Below are 23810 nucleotides of genomic sequence, written 5' to 3' on the forward strand. Positions count from 1 at the left end.
AGGGCATCTTCCCAACCCAGGGATCGAACCTGTGTCTCCTGCATTGGCAGGCAGATTCTTTACCACTGCATCACCTGGGAAGCCCTTTTAATGAAGTATACACTGATCCAAACCTAATACGTGAAATATTACTTGATATATTTTCATAGGCCACCAAGAAATTCAGCTTAATATTCCTTATTTCACATAGTTCCTTATGGGTTATTGTGTGTAATCTCCTTTATATATAATCAGTTTTTTAAGACTTGGAGATTACCTATTTGGTTATTAAATAACCTGTGTATTATTAGTCTTCCTAACAGCCTCCAGGGATATGTCCTGGTTAGCTCACAAGACCTGCCAGTTCACCTAATTAGTAAGGTCACCATGCTTACGACTTTGTATACTTACTGTGTATGTTGCAAAAATTTGTAAACTCAAATAACCTGATCGGTATAAATTATTTCTGTAGTAATAAAATGAGCGGAAGAGACCAAGAGACAAAAGCATAAGAGAAAAAAAATAAATGTGGTTAGTTCCAAAAAAGGCAAAGCTATTATTAAGATCTGCTTTGCCTGGTGGTGACTAGTTTGCAGGCCCATACTTGGTTATTATGTGTTTTCTACTTAATCACCATACATACTGACAATAAGATTTTGTGATCTCTCTTCTAAGAGATCTTCTAGGAGATATTCATCTTCTTGGCTTAAGTGTTTTTCTTCCATAGAAGAGAAGAATGGTATCAAGTTTATACATTAATTCATATTTGAGAATGTATATCATGAGACATTGTGGTTTAGTGTGGGATTTGGAGTCAGAAGATATGCAATTGACTTCTGACTGCATATTTTGATGATATTAACATATTGTACAAATCACTTAAAAGTTACTGAAAATTAAAAAGAATATTTGTGAAATTACCTTGCATTTAGTAGATCACAGTGCAAATACCAGTAGTTATTGCTGCAAAAATTTCACTCTTATAGTCTTAGGAAAGTCTTAATAGCCATTGCTTTACTGAGTTTCAAATGCAGAGAGTTGGATTTTATTTCCATGTTAAATATGTAAGTTATTTGTGGCAGTTTGTGAAAAACTTCGGTTTATGGCATGCTATCCCCCCCTTTTTTTTTTTATAATAGGCCTTCACTATTCTATGTGATATTTTGATGATCTTCAGCCATCAGATTATGTCAGGAGGGCGTGACATGTTAGAGCCATTAGTTTACACCCCTGATTCTTCATTGCAGTCTGAGTTGCTCAGCTTTATTCTGGATCATGTCTTCATTGAACAGGATGATGACAATAACAGTGCAGGTAATTTTATTGCCATCTTTTTGTTAAATTTGTATATCTACCATAAATCAAATTTAGCAACAGTGTAAAATGTTATACTACTATTTCATATTTTATTCTTAAACATGAAAGGCAGGTACATTTTCCAGTGCATTTTTGTATTCATTCCTTGTAACATAAAGACAATGAAATATAATTTCTCACTAGTTGTGAGTTTGTTTTTCTAATTTGTAGCTACCTACAGAACTGTATGAGTTAATTACATTGTGCAAAGTGACTAGTGTAGTACCTGGGCATGTAGGTAGGTAATCAATAAAATTTACTTCACTTTCCCCTTAATCATTAGTAATGCCAGTATTCAAGTAACTAGAGCAGAAAAAAAATGTTAAAGTGACATTTTTGTTGTATACTTTCATAGCATCGTTTTTCCTTTAAAGTGTGGGGCAATACAGAATGTCACAGGTAAACAGTCAGAAGAGCCTCGGCGTTGTTACTCTTTGTACTCTGATTGCATACACGGATGCCTTACTTGGGCTTCTGTCATAGCTCAGTTGGTAAAGAATCTGCCTGCGGTTCAGGAGACCGGGGTTTGTTTCCTGGGTGGGGAATATCCCCTGGAGAAGGAAATGGCAACCCACTCCAGTATTCTTACCTGGAGAATCCCTTGGACAGAGGAGCCTGGTGGGCTACAGTCTATGGGGTCGCAAGAGTTGGACATGACTTGGTGACTAAACCACCACCACCACCATGCCTTACTTGAACAAGAAATTGTGGAAAAACATAACATTTGGTGACTTCTTTCTGGGTTTGTTTTTAATTTGACATTAAGCCCGAAGGATATATAACATCAATATTTTGTTCTCAAGAATCACAAACTTAACTCGAACAGGATTGAGAAATCAAAATAGGCAAAACAGATAATCAAAAATCCATGTACTAAAGTTTATATACTTAGAATTTTCCACTGTTCACTTCCAGCTCTTGGTTTAGTTATACTTTATTTTTGACATTAATTTGATATTTATTAGTCAGCAGGCAGTATACTAAGATGCTGTGAATTTTTTTAAAAAATGAGATGTAGTCTTTTAAGAATTCAAGTAGAAAAGACATTTCTAAAAGCAAATTATTATTATGTAACTTGATAAGTAGTAGAGACATGTACAAAATGTTATGGACATTTAGAGAAAGTTCTTACTGTTCTGTCAGAGTCAAAACACCCCTGAAACAGGCTAACATCTGCAATGGATCCTAAAAGATGAGTTGGAGTTTTTAAAACTTCTATCAGTAAACATATATTCCAAACACTGATATAAAATCAGTTTTTGTCTATGACCCTTTTGTTAGTTGCAGACTACCTCAAATTCATTTAGACCATAGGGAACAGGAATGAGAATAACCTTGCCAATACTCCTGAATTTTCTGGAGATTCCTGGAATTATACTCTGCTTTACCTCCTTGTACTGTGTTTTTCTATTTACACTTTAAAAATGAAATATATTCTAGTTCTATGGAAAAGAATAAAATATAACACATTTATATAGACCAACCACCAGCATTTGTTAGATTTTGCCTTGTTTCAGATTTGTTTTTTAAAGGAATAAAGCATAGATAAAAAAAGAAGCCCTTGTTTGTATCCCTCCCCAATCCCATTATTGTTTTTCCCTAGAAATAACTGCTATCTTGAATTTGGTGTTTATTGTGCCTCTGCATTTTACTTCTATTTTACCAGGAGTTTATGTGTCTTTTAAGAATATATAGTTTATTTTCTGTTGCTAGCTTCCACATAAATGGTATCGTGTTGAGCATTTAATTTACATCTTGGTTTTTTGAATTAACATCATTTTTGAAATTTATCAGTGTGGACATGTGGTTATAGTTTATTCATCCTGACTGCTGAATATTGTGTGATATGAATTAACCACATGTTATCCATTTTCATATTGATGAACATCTAGTTTTTTTCTATTTTTTCCTCTATTATAAATAATATTGCAAAAATGTTCTTATAATTATCTCCTGAGCACATGTGCAGATGCTTTTCTAGTGTACAGGCATACCTCCTTTTATTGCACTTTCATAGATAATGTGTAGTTTTACAAATTGAAGGCTTGTGACAACTTTGTATCAGGTAAGTCTGTGAATGCCATTTTTCCAACAACATTTGTTCACTTCATGTTTCTATGTCATATTTTGGCAATTTTTGCACATTTCAAATTTTTCCATTATTTATCATGGTGATTTGTGATTAGTGATCTTTGTTGTTACTATTGCAGTTTACATGAAAGCTTATATGATGATCAGCATTTTTTAGCAATGAAATGTTTTTAAATTAAAGTACATACATGTTTTAGACATAATGCTATTACATACTTAGTAAGACTTAGTATAGTATAAACATAACTTTTATATGAACTGGGAAACCAAAAAATTCAGGTGACTCATCTTAGTGTGGTATTCACTTCATGGTGGTCTCATCAAACCTGCAGTATCTCTGAGGTGTGCTTGTGTATACCTGAGTGGAAGTGCTAGAGTATATAGTCTATGTGCATTTTAAACTGTACCACATGTTGCCAAATTATTCTCCAAAGTAGTTTTATTCTTTTATCCTCCCACCAGCAACATATGATCGTTTCCATTGCTTTTCATACCATCTAACCCCAGATATTGTAGACCCATGGTTATTTGATTTGTTAGCCCACATCAGATTAGAAGGGGAGGGTAAAATAGGGAATGCTTCTAGAGGCTCTGACAACATACAATAATGGCAACTGACATCTATGAAAGGCCCAGTGTGTTAGATACTTCTCTAACATTCTTTAATCCCTACAGGAGAAAAAAGTAGCTAATTTTCAATAAGAAGTGAAGAAAACTTTGAAAAGGACTCAAAAAAAACCCTCTTAATATCTAAGTAACTTAGTCTGTAGGGTAACTTAGTCTGTAGGGGGAGTAAGTCTTATATCCCTCCAGTTCTTGAGAGCAGTACCAAACAATGATTGGAACAATATTGTATAGAAATCCGTTTATAATCACAGAGTCATTAAGAAAAAGTTAGCTTGTATGTTCAATGTACTCTTTAAAGAGAATAAACAGTACATTTTAGGTTTCTGAGAAAATGACTCTGGCATTCTGGAATAGGCAATTTTCATAACAGAAACTTTTTGGATGGCCTGTCTTAAATTCCTAGTCTCAACATTTGGTTTTTATTTATGAGCAGTTATCAAGGATTATCAGAGACAGGGTGAAGTAAATACTTTCTTAGAAAGAGTGCTTGTTTTATACACAATATTTTTGATATAAGTAATTTCATTTATAAAATTTGTCAAGAGGAAAATTCTTTGCATAGCTTTTTATGTAAAAGGCATCATCACAATTTTATTTACAGGATCAAATTGAAAATCCTTTGGCAGTACTTGGTGGCTGTAGTCTGGCTTTCTCAACTATGAATTTGGAAATAATTTTATCCCTTTGATAATTAAATATCAAGATCTCACATAATTAATCAGAGGAGAAGTATGTGAAGTTCCCTTAAAAATAATGATTTCTCAGCCAGTCTAACTGAATATCTGTAATATGTATGAAGGAAGTATCTGTCAATGGAAGTTGGGCTCTAGGTGAGGTGGGGTCATCTTTAGAAGGGATAGGACAATTTCTAAGGTTGTCTGCCCCTAGGGAAGAAAAACCTTACCCAACAGATAGTGAATATGCAGGTCTCATTGTCAAACTATCCTATTAGGGAAGTAGATCAATGGGTTAGACATGCTTCTATGTTAGGCAGGCTTAGCCTGACTTCGCTAAGCATCAGTTCTTTTGACTCAGTCCACTTGTTCCTGTTCCATGCTCATCAAACAGCCTTCTGATTTGACATCAAAAATTTTTTTCTATTGGAATAAATGGGCTGGTCATTCATGACGATATTGAGTGGTTATAATTCTTATTTTATTTAATTTTTTTTCTTTATTTTTCACATTCTCCAAAATAAAAATAAAGTTACTTATTTATATATATCTATACAGATGGCTTAATGTTTGAAACTTTTTTCCCTCAGATGGTCAGCAGGAGGATGAAGCCAGTAAAATTGAAGCTCTGCACAAAAGGAGAAATTTACTTGCAGCATTTTGTAAGCTAATTGTATATACTGTGGTGGAGATGAATACAGCTGCAGATATCTTCAAGCAGTATATGAAGGTAAAATTGAAAAGTGGATAACAAGATATTTTTATATTGCTTTTATGTTTGGTTACCATTGAAATTTTTAATAGTTAAGTTACTTTTGTAGTGTAAAAGAAATCTCTTAAAATATTTAACATTTTCAGTAACATTTTCTCATACCTCCACTCTATCAATGGACATTTTGGGTTTATTGAGTTCATTTGTGTTTGGAATATTGCAAACAGCTAGTCTTAGATTAACTGTCATTAATAGAAATTGCATTTGTGATTTAATTTAAAACAACAGAATAGTGTCACTCCCCTGCTTGATGTAACATAAAAAATGTTTTAGGAGAATTAGATAATATAGTTTCAACTTGGTTACTATGCAGCTTGTGACCTTGAGTAACTCACTACCTTTTGTATCCTGCCTTTCTTTATCTGTTGCACTGTGATAGTTAAAGTTTCTTAGGCCCTGAAAATCTGCTTAGATTCATAGTAGGTTATTCCCAAGCATCATAAATATATGTGAGATTCTTTAACTTTTAAGTAGTAGTAGAAAGGATATTACTGATTGTACTAACAGAACGTGACTAAATACGGCATGATAATTTTCCTGTAATCCTTTTTCAAGTAAAATCTAATTATAAATGTAAAATTTTTAAGCCTTTGATTTTACAGAATAAAATATGTAATACATTTATCAAAACCCAGTTAATTCTTCTTTGGAATAGTTTCCTATGTGATAGAAGTATTAGTAACTTTGAAATAATAGAATAGAATAATACATATTATTATTTCAATAATAATTGAAATAATAGAAGCATTCAAATAACTTTGAAACTTATTTGGCATGATACTTGTTAGATTTTTTTTTAAACTGGTGGTTTTTGAAGTCACTTTGCAAGTTTTAAACTTTTAGACATAGGTATTCTAGATTAAAGTCAATTTTGTTAGTCATGTAGGGGCGTGGTTATCCTGTTATCTCTGGTAGTTATGTAAAATCTTAAGTAAGAAAAAAAAAATCATGTGCAGTGTGTGATTTAAATGCCACATAGAGTAACTTTGGGGATTCCCTGGTGGCTTAGACAATAGAGTCTGGTCTGCCTGTAATGCAGGAGACCCGGATTCAATCCCTGGATCGGGAAGATCCCCGGGAGAAGGAAATGGCAACCCACTCCAGTATTCTTGCCTGGAAAATCTCATGGATGGAGGAGCCTGGCAGGCTACAGTCCATGGGGTCGCAAAGAGTCGGACACGACTGAGCAACTTCACTTCACAGTAACTTTTCTTTTAAATGTTAACAGACTGTTAGTTTCTATATGGAAATTAATAAATTTGGAAACTGCTCATGAAATACATGCCGTTAGCAATGAATAAGTTATGAAAGTAACTATGATAATATTCATTGACTTAATATTAGGTTGGTGAAAAAGTAATTGTGGATTTGGACCATGAATTTTAACTCATTATAACTAGGCTCAAACATATATTAATCAAAATAGGAGCCATTAGAGTCAACACAGTTTTGCCAATGAGAAATAAGTTTGTTTATTCCTGTAGCATAAAAATCCATGCTTTGGGATTTGACGAACTCTTGGAAAGCATTTTCTGCCTCCTGCTGGTTGTGGAAGCGTTTTCCCTGCCAAAAATCGAGATGCTTGGTAGTCAGTTGGCAAGAGGTCAGGCAAATATGGTGGATGAGGCAAAACTTCATAGCCCAGTTCATTCAAATTTTTTTTTTATGTGTTGAATTTTTGAAGTGTTGGTTGTGTGACGTGGGGTCAAGGCATTGTCATGGAGAAGAATTGGGCCCTTTCTGTTGATCAGTGCCGGTTACAGGCAGTGCAGTTTTCAGTGCATCTCATCAATTGCTGAGCATACTTCTCAGATGTAATGGTTTTGCCAGGATTCAGAAAGCTGTAGTGGATCAGACTGGCCACACACCACCAAATAGTGACTATGACCTTTTTTTTGGTGCAAGTTTGGCTTTCAGAAGTGCTTCGGAGTGTCTCAGTCCAGCCACTGAGCTGGTTGTTGCTGTTTGTCTCATAAAGCCACTTCTCATTGCATGTCACAATCTGATCAAGAATTGGTTTGTTGTTGTTGTGTAGAATTCTAAGAGAAGACGATAGACACTTCAAAACGATGGTTTTTTTGATTTTCAGTTAGCTCGTGAGGCACCTACTTATCGAGCTGTTTCACCTTTCCAGTTTGCTTCAAATGCCAAATGACCATAGAATGGTCGACGTTGAGTTGTTGGGCTGCTTCTTGAGTAGTTGTAAGAGGATCAGCTTCGATGGTGGCTCTCAGTTGGTTGTTGTCAACTTCTGAAGGCCAGCCACTGTGCTCCTCATCTTCTAGGCTCTTGTTTTTGCAAAACTTCTTGAACTACCACTGCACTGTATGTTCGTTTGCAGTCCTGGGCCAAATGCATTGTTGTTGTGAGTTGTCTCCGCTGCTTCATGACTCATTTTGAACTCAAATAAGAAAATCACTTGACTTTGCTTTTTGTCTTAACATCATTTCCCTACTCTAAAATAAATGGCAAGTAATAACTCATTGGGAAAAAAAAACCACAAACTGAGAAATGTGCATTAAAATGATATATAGCAACCACATTTATTTAAAAGTGTATTCTAATATCAAACAGCAAAGTTCAAAAGTGCAAAACTGCAGTTACTTTTGCACCAACCTAATAGTTCTGAAAATCTGAATGCTTAATTATTTTTATACACTATACCTCCTTAAAATCAACTCTAGAACTTCATGTGAATTAGATCTTAACTGTCTGATATTTCTGAATTTACTGATGTTAGAGATTGTGCTTAAAGATCATAATAAAGTTTCAGTAACATTCTTACGTATCTTTGAAGTCCTAATTTTAGCTAAATATATTCTTGTAATATGTTTATGTGCCTAACCTAAAATTAGTCTTATTGTCCAATAGTTTTAAGAGACAAAGCCCTAATTTATTCAAATTTCTTTTCTAGTATTATAACGACTATGGTGATATCATCAAAGAAACAATGAGTAAAACAAGACAGATAGACAAAATTCAGTGTGCAAAGACACTTATTCTCAGTTTGCAACAGGTAAGACATGAGTACCATGGTTACGCTAACATAATAAGCACTTACTGGTTTTCAAGGTAACAGTCAAAAACTGGGCAAAAGGACACAGTAGATAGTTCGTAAAAGTGGAAATGGAAAGTACACAGTCCCACTAGTAAACATTGAGCAAGTGAGATCATTTTTTGCTTCTAGACTGGCAAGATTGGCAAAACTTACAGCTGCCTAAGATATGAGAGAAACAGGTTCTGTCAGCAGTATATATTGGCTCAACCTTCCTGGTAGGCATTTTGCCAGTACATGTCAAAATTTATAATGTGTATGTCGTTGAGGCAGCAGTTCTACTTTTAGAATTTTGGTCTACAGTGGTAATAGGATAAATTTGCCAAAATGAATATACAAGATTGTACATTGCAAAATTATTTATAATACCAAGAAATTAGAAATAATCCAAATGTCCATCATTAGGATATTAGATGAATATATTGTGTAGTACATCTCCACAGTGGCTATTGGGTAGCACTTAAAATTAGTGTAAGTTGGTATTAAGATCTCTACCTTATTTGAGAATAAAATAAAAAGATTGCAGTATAGCATCACTATAAAATTGTGCCTATCTCTGTGTCCCTGGAGAAGGGAACGGCTACCCACTCCAGTATTCTGGCCTGGAGAATTCCATGGACTGTATAGTCCATGGAGTCACAAAGAGTCAGACTTGACTGAGTGACTTTCACTTTCACTGTGTCTATTTGGAAAAAATAATCACTGAAATGTTAGCTGTGGTTAACTTGATTTGGTAAGTTTCAGGTGAATTTTACTTTATTCTGTACCCATTTGCACATGTAATTTTAATGAGCACTTATCAATCGTGGTGAAAATACACCAGTCATTTTCATTTTGGCAGTGGCATGGCAAGTTTAAATAGGCAAAAATCATTTGCTTAGTATACTTAGGTTTGTTGAGACCAAATGCATGTAAATCATAACCAAACCCATTTCAATTTGATAAAGTTTCTTGCTTTTTAGAAACATAGGTGTGAAAGTTCTTAGCTTCATTTGCATATTTGATATTCTTTATTAAAAGATTTTAAAGGTTGAATTTAAATAACTTATTTTGTTATAAAATAATAGATATAGAAAGTATTTTAGGAAAATTAGAAAAAATATACCTTATCTTTAATTTTTTTCACTTAACAGTGTTTTTATTTTTAATCATCTTTCTAAAATCTTTTTAATGCCTGTGTTAAATCGTATTTTACAAAAATAAAAAATGTGCATTCTGTCTTAATATCCTTAGTTTTTCATATTAATAAATCCTAAACACTTTCATGCCATTAAATACTTCCCTTTGCTCTTTTTTGGCTGCTCTGTGTGGCATGTGGGATCTTAGTTCCCCTAACAGGGATGGAATCTGTGCCCCCTGTATTGGGAGTGTACAATTCTTTCCATTATAAATAGCACTAAAACAAACATTTTTGTACCTATATATTGCACACAAATATTACTATTATTCTTTTTGGATCAAGTCTGATAATAAGAATTGCTTAGTCAAAGAGCATGAAAATTCTAAAGCTTTTGCTGCACATTGCCAGATTGCTGTATAGAAAGAAAGGTTATTTCAGTTTATGTTCCCAGATCAGTGCCCATTGCACTGTATTCTTTTTTTAAAATTTATTTATTTTTAATGAAGGATAATTGCAATACTGTTTTGGTTTCTGCCATACATCAGCATGCATCAGCCAGCCCTTCCTCTTGAACCTCCCTCTCACCTCCCACCCCATTCCCACCCTTTTATGTTGTCACAGAGCCTGGTTTGAGTTCACTGAGTCAAAATGCAAACTCCCATTGGTTATCTTGAGTAGTAGCCATAACTACTATAGGAATGCATTGTATTCTATCTTGGCAGTTTGATAGCTGAAAAATTATATTTTGTTTTGCTTACTTTTTGATCCATTATTTAAATGTCAATAAGAACATAGTTGCCTAATAATTTAGTTGGTTTCCTTTTTATGTATATTTTTATATGCTATTATAATACCCAGTTAATTGTGACAGAAAAAAATTCTGTCATAACTAATCTAAGAAGTTTCTAATGTCAGTAATTACCTCTAGTTTGAATATGTGAAGTGCTGGAATTTTGGTCATTTGTATCATGTTTTAAAAAATCCATGCTTTAGAATGAAGTATAATGCCTTATTTATAAACATCAAGTATATGTTAAATATAAAATATGATATTTTAAAATCAGTAATAATCCATAATTATTAAAAACTTTAACATGCTTTCTTTCTTTCTTTCCAAACAGCTTTTTAATGAAATGATACAGGAAAATGGCTATAATTTTGATAGGTCATCCTCAACTTTTAGCGGCATTAAAGAACTTGCTCGGCGTTTTGCTTTAACTTTTGGACTCGATCAGTTGAAAACTAGAGAGGCCATTGCTATGCTACACAAGTAATTTCCAAATTTTATTCAGCTTCTCTGTGTTTTAATCATGCAGGTTTTTTGTATATTGCTTTTTTGTTTAGAATAACCAAATTCAGTTGGTGCCTGATTACTTGTTTGCACTTTTGTAATATGTCTCCTTTCTTAAGAACGAGTTACAGTGCTGTCTGTGTTAAAACATGAATTGGGACTAAAACACCTTTTGTAGAAAAGTCTTTGCTTTAATTAAAGCCATACAGAATCTTTATGAATTATGTGAAGAAAACATGTATTTGTTAGGTATTATAAAATCTCTTCTAGCGTTTTGTCATGATCTCATGGCTGGGTAGAAGAATTTGATTCCTTTGTTTCAAGTTTCTGTTCTCTTTTATTTTCTCTTTACCTTTTCTCTTATTTTGAGCCACAATCTTTATTTTATCTGCATGTTTTCTTTGCCTTATCAAAATTGGAAAAAATCTGATTTTATTTTAGGCATGTAATTTAGTGATCAATTATACTTTTATATATGAGTATATTTTAGATCTCTGACATAACCAGTATGTGGATATTAATACCCTTAATGTCTTTATTGTGGATAAAGAGCCTTGCCTTTGGAAAAATCTAGAGGCTTGAGCTCCGTTTCATTTAAAGCTCTCTGTTTTGTGTCTTTTTTAAATTTGTATTGCTTACTTAGTCATGAAAGTGTTAAATGTCTCCTTTCAGAAATTATTCTGCTCTTTAAGTTGGTCCTATGCTTTCCTCAACTTTAATTTACTCCCACCTTTTCACTTGGCTCTGGAAGTCTCAGATTTCTTTTTATGCCTTTTAATACTTTGGTTGTGAATTTTAGGTAATACTTAAGGACCACACATACAGTAATTATTCTGAGAAGTAATATAGTATTTACTTCATATATGTGTAACGTTGGGTAGTTGTCTTAATAGAGGTATTTATTGTTAAATAAATACAGGTAAAATTGGCCCCGAGTTGAGTATAATTTTTGAACTTTACTCTTTAGTGATTCATACAAATACAAATAGTCATTACAAATAGTCTGTAATCATTATTTTAAGTTGATTTTATAGTTGATCTCCTTTATGTCTTGAAATATACAGAAAATGTACTGATCATTATGTGAAAGGATTTGGGTTGTTTTTTATAGAAAAGAAAACTGAGGAAAGAATGTAGATATGCCAGATCACATTTGTAATGAAGACCAGTGTGGGGGAGGGGAAGTGTCTGTGTCTGTTTTGTTTTAAAGAACCAGCTAGGGCCTGTGTGTGTCTCTGTGTCTGTTTTGTTTCAGAGAAAGTAACAGTTCAGAGTTCCTGGGCAGTCCAGTGTTTAGCACTTTGACTGCTAGGGTGAGAGCAGCTAAGATCTCCAGCATGCCCGCCCCCACCCCCACCCCCAATAAAAAACAAATCAAAACAATCCACCCAAAACAAAATAACAGTGTCATAAAATGTAAATGCTCATTCTCTATAGACTCCTTATTGTCCCTCTTCCTCAGATAAAACAGATGAGAAAGGAAGCATCTTTTGTAGTGGAGTGAAAGTATATAGAAAAATTTTCTAGGTTATTAAATTTTCTATTGTAGTTATTTAAATATTTGTCTTTTTTGTTTTTGTTGCAGAGATGGCATAGAATTTGCTTTTAAAGAACCTAATCCACAAGGAGAGAGCCATCCACCTTTAAATTTGGCATTTCTTGATATTCTTAGTGAATTTTCTTCTAAACTACTCCGACAAGACAAAAGAACAGTGTATGTATTTACTAGAAATATTCTATTTAATTTTGCTTTGGAATTCTTAAAGATTTGTTATAATTGGTTTCTCTTTCAGATTTGTAGGATTTCATTAATGCACAAAAACTTTATGCTTCAGAAATTTTATAATTTTAAGAGTACAACTATGTTTTATGCATAATATTATATTTTAATTCTATGACTTCTTTTTACAGTGTAGCTGTATCTTTAAAGGTGTAACTGGAATGCTTTTTGTATTCCTATTTGAGTTCTTTGCTCAGCCTAACTAAGGAAGAAACATTTAGCAGACAATAATATTGCTGATCCATCTGTGTCTTTGTCTGTGTCCTGAGCTATGACTACACTGGAAAGTAGAAGTCTCCCTCTTTTATCTTCGTACTTTAACTACAAGTCCTGTTCTCAACAGACCATTTAAACAGAATACTTTTATGGTTTGGTCTTCTAAAATGATGACTTACATTCTAAAAGAGCCCAACAAGTGGAATTAAAGTCTCAAAATCTTCTTTCATCCCTCCCTCCCAGACCTCCCAACCCCGGGCTTTGAGGTATAAAAAGACAGAAGAATATGAATAACTCATAGTATAAGTCATGTCTTCTTAAAGCCCACTAGTATTTTGCATTTAACGATTATATAGATCTTATATGAAATTCTAAAGCAGACAAAACTAATCTATATTAATAGAACTCACCATAGTGGTACTTGTTGAAGTTGGAAAGACTAAATGGGAAAGGGGATACAAGGTACTTTCTGGGGTCATGGGAATATCCTGTATCTTGATAGGTGTATGGGTTACATGACTGCATTCATTTACAGAGGTGATCCAACTTTTATTTTCTGTGAACTTTATTATATATAAATTGATCCCAATTTAAAATTGCATTGAGGAATTGGTAGTCCAGTGGTTATACTCTGTGCTTTCACTGCTGAGGGCCTGGATTCAATCCCTGCCTGGAAAACTAAGGTCCCACAAACTGTGTGATGGTAGGCAAAAAAAAAAAAAAATTGCATTGATACTATTAATTAGAGAAATAAAAATTAAAAACAATTAAAAAAAATTTCTCACCTAGTAGATTAGCACAACTTTAAGATGTGTGATAGTGCCAAGGATGTGGAGCAATAGAGACTTATACATTGCTGGTACAAGACCACTTTGGAGATATCTGGTAGTATGTAGTAAAGTTTAAGATTCTCCCTACATCATGATCCAGTAATGCTATTCAAAGGTAGATACGTGAGAGGAACTCTTACATATATATGTAAGGAGAACTATAAATGATTTGACTGTTGGGGACTTCCCTGGCAGTCCAGTGGTTAAGAATCCTGCTTCCAATGCAGGGGTCACAGGTTCTGTCCCTTGTCAGGGAACTAAGATCCCACATGTGCTAATATGTTTAGTTGCTCAGTTGTGTCCAACTCTTTGTGAGCCCATGGTCTGCAGCCCACCAGGCTCCTCTGTCCATGAGATTTTCCAGGCATGAATACTGGAGTGGGTTGCCATGCCCTCCTTCAGGGATCTTCCCAACCCAGGGATCAAACCCAGGTCTCCCATATTTATGGCCAAAAAGAAAAAAAAATTGACTGTTTCATTGTTTGACTAGGAGAAAGCACAAAACTAAATATCTGTCAACTAGAAAATGAGATCAATAGATTAATATACAATAGAATACTATACAGTGGTCAAAATTGTTAGATATTTTTAAGTAAATATAAATCCTTAACTTTATTAAAAGTCCATCTAATTGTTCAAATTTCTAGTAGTCTTAGATGTCATATATGAAAGTAACTCTCTTTGCGACCCCATGGACTACACAGTTCCTGGCATTCTCCAGGCCAGAATACTGGAGTGGGTAGCCTTTCCCCTCTCTAGATGTCATAAATGACTTTTATTCTTAGTTCATTTGATTGAATTGGGATTGAAAAGATTCACACAATTCAATTGATCTACTTTAAAAATTTTTTCAAGTTTATTGAGCTGTAATTGGCAAATAAATTTGTAATGTATTGAAAGTATACAACATGATTTCATATACATTGTCTAAGGATTCCCATAATTAAGTTAATTAACGTATTTATCACCTTACATTATTTACCCTTTTTTTTGATCAGAACACTCAAGCTCTACTCCTTTAGCATATTTCAGTTATATAATATTATATATTTACATAGTATCATCAACCGTAACCACCATGTTACATATTAGACCCTGAGATCTCTTTCATCTTTTCAGAATTGTTTTTCTGACTTCATTGAGATATAGTTGACATATAACACTGTGTAAGTTTGAGGTGTGCAACATATTGATTTGATATATATATTGGAAAATGATTACCACCATAGTGTTAGCTGATACCAGTCTTCCAAAATGGTTAGATTTTAAATTAAAATGTTGTGTGCAAAAAGCTAAGTACAAAATGGTGCTGTGTTTTCAGACAAATAAGTATTAAAACATTATAAATAGGGACAAAAACAGCAAGTTCAGGTTAATGGCAACCTCTGTGGCTGGAAAGAGGGAAAAAGGCAATGGCATCAGAGAGGGCTACTTATCTGGAATGTTCTGTTAGACTATGTGGTGGATACATAGTTGTAAATGTTTCCGTTAGTAAGTAGATTTTGGCTCAGACTGCACATCTTGTCACAGATGATTAATAGTTCTCTGACTGATAGCCAGCTTACAGACCACACTTTGAGGAGTACTGTACTACCATATATAGGGCTTCCCCAGTGGCTCAGCGGTAAAGAATCCTCCTGCAGTGTGGGAGACACAGGTTCGATCCTTGGATCAGGAAGATCTCCCTATCCTTTCTCTCCTTATCTATGATATGGGGAGAATATCTCCCTCACAGGATTATAAGAATAAAGTTAAAGAGCCCAAGACGAAAACGCGTAGCACACAGTAGTTACACAAATATTAGTTGATTTTTAGTTGCTATATTATATGTAAGTCATGGAATCCTTGTGATACTTGGATCCAAGGGTAGATGTATGACTTCCATTACTCTGAAAATATTTTGCAGGTAGAGGCCATATCAGATTTACCTTTGCATCTGTCCCCATTGCCTGAGACATAGGTGCTCAACAAATAATAAGCCAAAATGCTGTGAATTATTTCCTTTATTGGGAAATCTTCATAGAGACAGAATTTTTCATCACTGTACTGATGAGGCTTAGAATAAGTAGTGAAGTAATATACGCACACTCACACGGCTAGCGGTTGGTAGAACTGGGACTAGAACTCAAGTTGTGTAATCTTTAAATCCAATTCTCTTTTCAAAAATATGACTCAGATTTGTTCTTCTAACAGAGGGAATCTGTAAAGTTAGGATAGAACAGAGACATTTTGAGAAAGAGAACACTAATATCCTGCAGTTATTAGTGGAATGCTTTCAGGAAATGCAGATCCATTGACCATTATTTTTATTCTCATTTACTTTTTATTTAACTCTAGTTAATCATTGTGTGTTCCATATAATATGTAAGTCTTAAGATTATTAGGAATAAGCAAAAAGAAAAAAAAAGCTATGGCAATTTAATGTATCAAAGCTAATGGTTTCTCCTCCTTTTTAAGGTATGTTTACTTGGAAAAGTTCATGACCTTTCAGATGTCACTCCGAAGAGAAGACGTGTGGCTTCCACTAATGTCATACCGAAATTCTTTGCTAGCTGGTGGTGATGATGACACCATGTCAGTCATTAGTGGAATTAGTAGTCGGGGGTCAACTGTGCGGAGTAAAAAATCCAAACCGTCTACAGGGAAACGGAAAGTGGTTGAAGGCATGCAGCTTGCACTCAGTAAGCATATAGTTTATTTTCTTTATGTTTGTCCTTTATGTTTCCCATAGGTCACCTCCTTTTTAAATTCAAGGTATGTGTTGTTAAATGCACACTGTTTGCTCCAGTTGTGTGTAAAATGTACTGTTTTAAGCATTTTCCATATATGAATTTGATTCTTAAAATTCTTTAGGTACATTCTTATTTTTCACAAGTAGGAAACTAGTACAGAGAAGTTGATTAACTTAGGTCACACTGATGCTAAGTAGCAGAGCCAGGCAATCTCACTCTAGAGCATCTACTTTTTTTTTTCTGTATTAAATTTATTCAAGATATACACACGTCCCCTCCTTCTTAAGTCTCCCTCCCACCCTATAGAGCATCTACTTTTAAATCACTGCACTATACTCTATGTATACGGATATGGACTCAGTATTTTAGAACTAATCATTACCTAAGAGATCAGATCATCTAGTTTAAGTGGTGCAGCAGATTCAGAGAGGTTCCAACTTTGGAATTTCTATGAAGAGATCATTAATCATAAAGAACTTCACAGAAATACAAGTTGCTGTCTATAATCTTAGAGTTAAGAATATATTATGATGCTTGAATCTCTTGGACTGTTAGTACTCCAGGGTTGGTTCTTCATTTCCTTTCTTTAAGATACTTTTGTTTAATGAGTATAGTTGTCAAAATTTGTTCCAGCTATTATTCCTGAGTAACAAACTACCCCCAAAACTTAAATGATATAACCTGGACATAATGTCTGGTGCTTTCACTAGGAATAAATACTCCAAGGCTGGGACTGGAATCATATGGAGATATCTTCACTTGTAGATGTATCTGATGCTGGCTGTCAGCTGGGACCTCAGCTAGATTGTCTGCCAGAACACCTTACATGTGACCTTTCCATGTGACTATTTGGCTTCCTCACAGTGTGTGACTCGGCTTCAAGAACAAGTGTCTCAAGAAACAACTCTGGACACTGCCATTTTCTAAGGCCAGAAACTGGCATAGCATAGTTTCCATCATGTTCTGTGGACCAAGCAATCACAGGGCACAGATTCAAGGGAATGGGACATCATCCCCCACCTACCTGTTAATGTGACAAGTGTCAGAGATTTGGGGGCTTTATTTTTTTTTTAACTTATTTTCCTAGGAGCCATGGTTTTAAATCGCCACATGGATTAATGGTTTTAGTATTTTTTTGGTCCAGTAACACAAAGCATTAACTTGTAACTTACACAGCCTTAGATTTAGACTTGATTGGTCATATAGTACCAACATCCCAGTCTGTGGAGAAATCTCTCTTACACAGTATCCCTGACCAGTTAAAATACTTGGGCTTGATAAGAAGTTAAATTTTCCTTTTTTTAGATAGAAAAGTTATCAAATTAAAAGATATGTCCACTGAATACCACTAAATTTTAAAAAGTTTTTCTTATCTAAACCTCTTAACTCACCTGGTCTAACATAGTTAGCCTCCTCAGTGGCCAGTTTGCTTGCTAGTCTTCATATTCTTAGGTCTGTCCTCCACATCACCGCCATATACTTAGTATAAAACATGTAACTCACCACATTGCTTCCATAGAACCTTTAGTAGTAGTTCCTGTCAGCTTAGCATAGCTTATAAAACTTTGCATGAGTTGACTCCTGCCTCTTTATTCAGCCTTACCTTTGCCATCTACTCCAGGACTACTAAACTCTTAAAATAATCAGCAGAGTAGTATGATTTAGGCATTGTTGTTTCATGCCCCAGTGCTTTTGCTTATGTTCTCCCCATTTCTTGGAGATGTCACAGTTCACATAATATCCACTCTAGTCAGAAGTAACTTCTGGGTAGCTGGGCTCTGATCTTTTTCATTGTTCCCATTCTTCCTGTGCTTCCCTCTTTTAGCACTTACCACACTGTGTTTCCCCAGTGGCTCAGCAGTAAAGAATCTACCTGCAATGCAGGAGACACAGGTTCGATCCCTGGGTCAGGAAGATCCCCTGGAGGGAGAGCATGGCAACCCCCTCCAGTATTCTTGCCTGGGGAATCCCATGGACAGAGGAGCCTGGCAGACTATAGTCCATGGGGTTGCAAAGAGTTGGATATGACTGAAGCGACTGAGCATGCATGCACACTGTGTTATAATTGCCTGTATTTTCTTTACCAGGGCTTCCCTGGTAGTTCAGCTGGTAAATAATCTGCCTGCAATGCAGGAGACCCCGGTTCAATTCCTAAGTTGGGAATATCCCCTGGAGAGGGGTAGGCTACCTACTCCGGTATTCTTGGTCTACCCTGGTGACTCAGATGGTTCAAGAATCCTCCTCCAATGCAGAAGACCTGGGTTCAATCCCTGGGTTGGGGAGGTCCCCTGGAGGGAATGGCTACCCACTCCAGTATTCTTGCCGGGAGAATTCCATGGACAGAGGGGCCTAGCAGACTAGAGTCCATGGGGTCGCAAAGAGTTAGACACGACTGAGCAACTTTCACTTTCTTTCACTTTCTTTTTCCACAACTGGACTGTCAGGGCATGGCAGGGACTGCATTCTTACATACCTTTGTATCCCTCTGTTCAAGCTCTAGCATGTGTAAAGAAGCAGATGTTTGTTGACCTGCACAGGTTGTATTAGACATTTCCCTGGTGGTTCAGATGGTAAGGAATCTGCCTGCAATGCAGGACCCCTGGGTTCGATCCCTGGATCAGGAAGATCCCCTGGAGAAGGGAATGGCTACCTACTCCAGTATTCTTGCTTGGGAAATCCCATGGACAGAGGAGCCGAGTGGGCTATAATCCATGTCACACAGAGTCAGACATGACTGAGCGACTAACACTTAGTCAAAATTAGTGACTGAACTTCATTGCTATTACTTTTCTTTCTCAGCCGAAGAAAGCAGTAGTAGCGACAGTATGTGGCTAAGCAGAGAGCAAACACTGCACACCCCAGTTATGATGCAGACACCACAACTCACCTCAACAATTATGAGAGAGCCCAAAAGATTACGACCTGAGGATAGTTTCATGAGTGTCTATCCGATGCAGACTGAACATCATCAAACTCCTCTTGATTATAAGTAAGTACATTTGATCATTTTCTGTACTATAACTTTATTAATTACATAGAAAAAAGTTAAGTTAAAAGAAGAATAAAATTCTCCTTGAAGCACGCAGGTAACATGGATGTTAGCTCAAAGACAACAAGAGGAAGCAAGGCAGCAGCAGGAGAGAGCAGCAATGAGCTATGTTAAACTGCGAACTAATCTTCAGCATGCCATGTAAGTGAGAGTGCCTTATTGTCTGAGTCTAGGAAGTTCACTAATTCATTTTGACATATTTTATTGTGTGCCTTATCTAAAAATTTCAGCAAACTCTCTAGAGTAACTAAGCTGAAATAATCAAGGAGCTAAAAATTGGTCTTTCCAACAGAAAAAAAAACTTCTGAAGTTAAATATTAACTAGTTAGGTAAAGGACTGATATTAGGTTGATCTGTTGGAAAAGTTTAACTATGAATCCTTGTTTATTTTGGTACACAGAACTATAGCTAAAAATTCAGTTTTGTTACATCTTAATTGATCCCCACCTTAGTTCAGGCCCTCATCTCTCACCTGAACTATTGCATTAGCTTTCTAATTCATGTTCTTCCCTCAGATCTATTTATCCTCTCACCAAACCCCTTCCCTCACTCCCCTCACCACCACTCCATCATTCACGTTGCCATCAAGAAGTGCTATTCTAGAATAAAAATCTGATCATGTAGCTCTCTTCCTTAAAACCATTCTATGGATCCCCATTGCCTGCAAGATACAGTTCAAACTCCTTAGCTCATGGCATGCAAGATCTCTCTAAATATGGCCCCTGCCTACATTTTAGTATCATATCCTATTCCCTGGCAGCTGGTAAAATCATCATAAAAGGACAAGCTCAGGTGTCGCCTTATATGAAGCTGTGGTGTCATCTATGCTCCCATAACACTATGTATATTCCTATTTCTTATAGCACTTACCACATTATATTGTAATTTGTTTATGAATTTGTCCCTTTCTCTAGACTGTGAGCTCCTTAAGGGCAGGGACCTCTTTCTTTCTTTTTTTTAAATTGAAAAGTATAGTTGATGTACAATATTATATGTTTCAGGTATACAGTTTAGTGATTCACAGTTTTTAAGGTTTTATTCCATTTATAGTTATAAAATATTGGCATTTCCCTGTGTTATACAGTATATCCTTGTATCTTATTTTATACTTAATAGTTTGTACCTCTTAATAGGGACTGCTTTCATTTCCTGTTAGTGCTTGGCACATTAAAAAAGTACTAAGTTAAATGTTCATTGAATGAATAAATGTCCAATGCTAAAAAAACTGCAGTTTAATTTTCAAATACTTTGTTTTTACTGGAATCTGTATGAGAGTTTTATAAGTCCTTATTAGCTTTGGCTCCAAAAGAAACGGCATATAAGCAGTCTTTAGATGACTGGTACAAAGGGGGAAGATCTGATGATTTTGATTAAGTTTTTTAGTTTGAAAGCTTTGTATTTGTAACATAATGTGGTACATGTTTTAATGCTGGAGATAGTGATTGTTACCTTATTTCTTAAATTTATATTTTGTTGCAATTTTGTTGGTTTTTGAATGATGAGAATTTGACCTATTTTTCTTAAGAACTGGTCATTTACCTCACGAGCAGTATTAAATTCTCTTTAGTTGTCTGTAGTGGTCTTAAAAACCTCAAACAGACAAGGTATACTTTATCACATCTGTAAATTCTGATCCTGTTATGTCTACTATGTTCATCCTCTATACTATCCCTTGATTCTGTCCCCTATTCTGTTTCTATAGCCACATTCCCTTTAACATATGTTCTTATTTCATGCTGAATTCAACAAGTAATTTCTTAGCTTCTCACTAGTTACCAGTCCAAATACTGCAGAATTCTGCCAGGCAATCATTTGGTCCATATGTCTCCCCTTGAAACTTTGCGCCAGTGCACACGCTCTTCCACAGCATCTCATTATCAGTACCATTTATCATTATTCTTTTGTTTGTAGATTAATTGATTAACTTTTTTCTTCAAGTTTTATGGGGATGTAATTGACATACAACACTGTATTAAGGTGTCCAGCATGATGATGCAACTTACATACATCATGAAGTGATTACCACAATAAGTTTAGTAAATATCCATCATCTCATATAGCTGTAGTTAGTTTTTATTCTTCTTAGAGATAAACTTCCCTAGGTGACAAAGAAATTATTCCAGTTAATTATTATCAGAAGAGTCTTTTGGTTGTATCATAAGTAGTCTGTCACCTGAGACTTTAAAATATTTTTGTTTTACAATAATTGTTCTGTAATGGTGTCTGGCCTATAACTGAAAATACCTTCAAATTCTCTCTGTCTCCTAGTTTATATCACATATATCTTTCAAAAGCAGAATGAGTTTCTGGTTTTCTATAACACATGGTCCCCAAAGCACACGTATCCCCTTCACAGTTGCTTCCACCAAATACAGTAAAATTGTCATTTATCATTTACTGTCCAGAACTCTTGAGAAATAGGGACCATTGTTAACATATTTGTCCACATAGCCTGGACTAGACATCATGTCTTGTTATCTTCGTCTTTTAAGACTCAACATAGTTTTGTGTAAATTGTAAGCAGGCATTCAATAAATAATTGATTTGGGGGAGGGTGGGATCTTTACATGAGTGAGCAAAGAAAGAAAGATTATCCAAACTGGGGAACAACAAGTCACCCTCAATTTCACTTATGTTGATTCCTTTATGCTAATATGGGCTAATTTGTGAACTTGAAATTTGAATTTTTTCTTTATAATTATGTGATAATAGAATTTTGGGTCTTAATTTTTATTTAACTTTTCTATATATGTCTCAGTTTTGAGTTTCATAGGATACAGAGTGCAAGTTTCACCATAAATGTTGCTCATTTCTTCCTGAAGCAGAATTAATCTCTTCTTTCAGTATATCTTTATAGCACTTAATGCATATTTCTCTTGCAATATTTATCACTTTGTCATAATTAATTGTGTTTCCCATAGTAGACTGTGAGCTCCTTGAGGGCAGGAATCATGTCTTATTCATCTTTTATTTTGCATCCATAGGACACAGTCAAAGCCTGGCACGTAGTGGGCACTATGTGAATGAGTGAGTGAGTGCCTGGTACATTTTAGGTACTGAGTGAATGTGAGTGATGGGTAAAATTAGCATTATATGTTCATGAAAATACATGTATTCTGAAAATGTCATTTCTTTGGTCTCTTGTTTTATACTTCTTTATTAATTTGTACCCTGCCTACTTTCAAAAAGGATTTGAGGTATCTTGTCTGCTCCCATGTGGTAAATTCTCATTGAGCTTTTAAATGGAATATCAGAACTATCAAGTTAAATGTTTTGAAGTAATGTAGAATGAACATAACTCCTTAGCATTTTCAGACAAGTGAATATTGGGGTTTTGACATCATTGATGACATGATCAATGCCTAGTCATTTTCCCTGACCTTTAATTCCATCATTTTCCATTACATTTGAATAGAGCCACATAGTTGCTGCCAATATATTACTAAGTTGTGACTTTGGTTGAGATCCTGACCTTTTTTGTATTTCTCTAGTCGGCGTGGTACAAGCCTAATGGAAGATGATGAAGAGCCAATTGTTGAAGATGTTATGATGTCCTCAGAAGGGAGGATTGAAGATCTTAATGAGGGGATGGATTTTGACACCATGGATATAGACTTGGTAAGATACGATGATTCTGTAAGGTTTTAAATTTAGATTTTTTTTTTGAAATTAAATTGAATATTATTAGAGGAGAGAAATATTTGCCATAAAAGTAAGTTTTGCAAAATTACTAAATAAAATAGTTGCCAGGAGTTTAGTTACGTGAGAAGGGATTGAGGAAGAGGATGAGTTTAGTGAGGGTGTTAGATCCTAATTTAAGATGGTAAACTTTCAGACTAATTTAGGAATATATAAAGAATATATTTTGCTTAATAGTATAATATCACCTTATAATTTACCATCTATTTACCATTATCAAACCAATATATTATAAACATGGTCTACTTTTTTACTGAGGTCAGTTTCCATATCACACAGTAAAGTACTGATAAAAGACTTGGAAGTTGAATATATATGATGGTATATTCTCTGATAATAACATCATATATACAATTAGGGCTTTATTATCCACATATGTCATTTTGCTACACAGCTCATTCAGCTTTGTGAGGTAGGTTGAAAGGATTGAGGATATTGAAGCTTAGACATCCTATCCAAAGAGACAAAACTAGTAAGCAGTAAAGCTGAGACTCATAAGCCAGGTCTTCTATTTCTCAGTATACCTTGGTGTATTCTCC

General features: G+C 34.9%; 1 protein-coding gene across 5 annotated transcripts in view; it reads left to right on the forward strand.

Annotated features, from left to right (window-relative positions):
- STAG2 (STAG2 cohesin complex component) overlaps positions 1-23810 on the forward strand; it is a 129848-nt gene that overhangs the window by 99160 nt on the left and 6878 nt on the right. For 4 of the 5 annotated variants that reach the window (XM_070783423.1, XM_070783426.1, XM_070783424.1 and 1 more), the window contains exons 24-32: positions 1119-1293; positions 5318-5457; positions 8414-8515; positions 10796-10944; positions 12551-12679; positions 16249-16472; positions 19323-19512; positions 19603-19713; positions 23064-23190. In XM_070783423.1, the coding sequence (XP_070639524.1) occupies positions 1119-1293; positions 5318-5457; positions 8414-8515; positions 10796-10944; positions 12551-12679; positions 16249-16472; positions 19323-19512; positions 19603-19713; positions 23064-23190 (1347 nt within the window). The remainder of the gene's footprint in view (positions 1-1118; positions 1294-5317; positions 5458-8413; positions 8516-10795; positions 10945-12550; positions 12680-16248; positions 16473-19322; positions 19513-19602; positions 19714-23063; positions 23191-23810) is intronic. The other variant, XM_070783427.1, reaches the window with a different exon arrangement.

This window comes from Bos indicus, chromosome X (genome assembly GCF_029378745.1).
Source record: "Bos indicus isolate NIAB-ARS_2022 breed Sahiwal x Tharparkar chromosome X, NIAB-ARS_B.indTharparkar_mat_pri_1.0, whole genome shotgun sequence".
Taxonomy (NCBI): Eukaryota; Metazoa; Chordata; class Mammalia; order Artiodactyla; family Bovidae; genus Bos; species Bos indicus.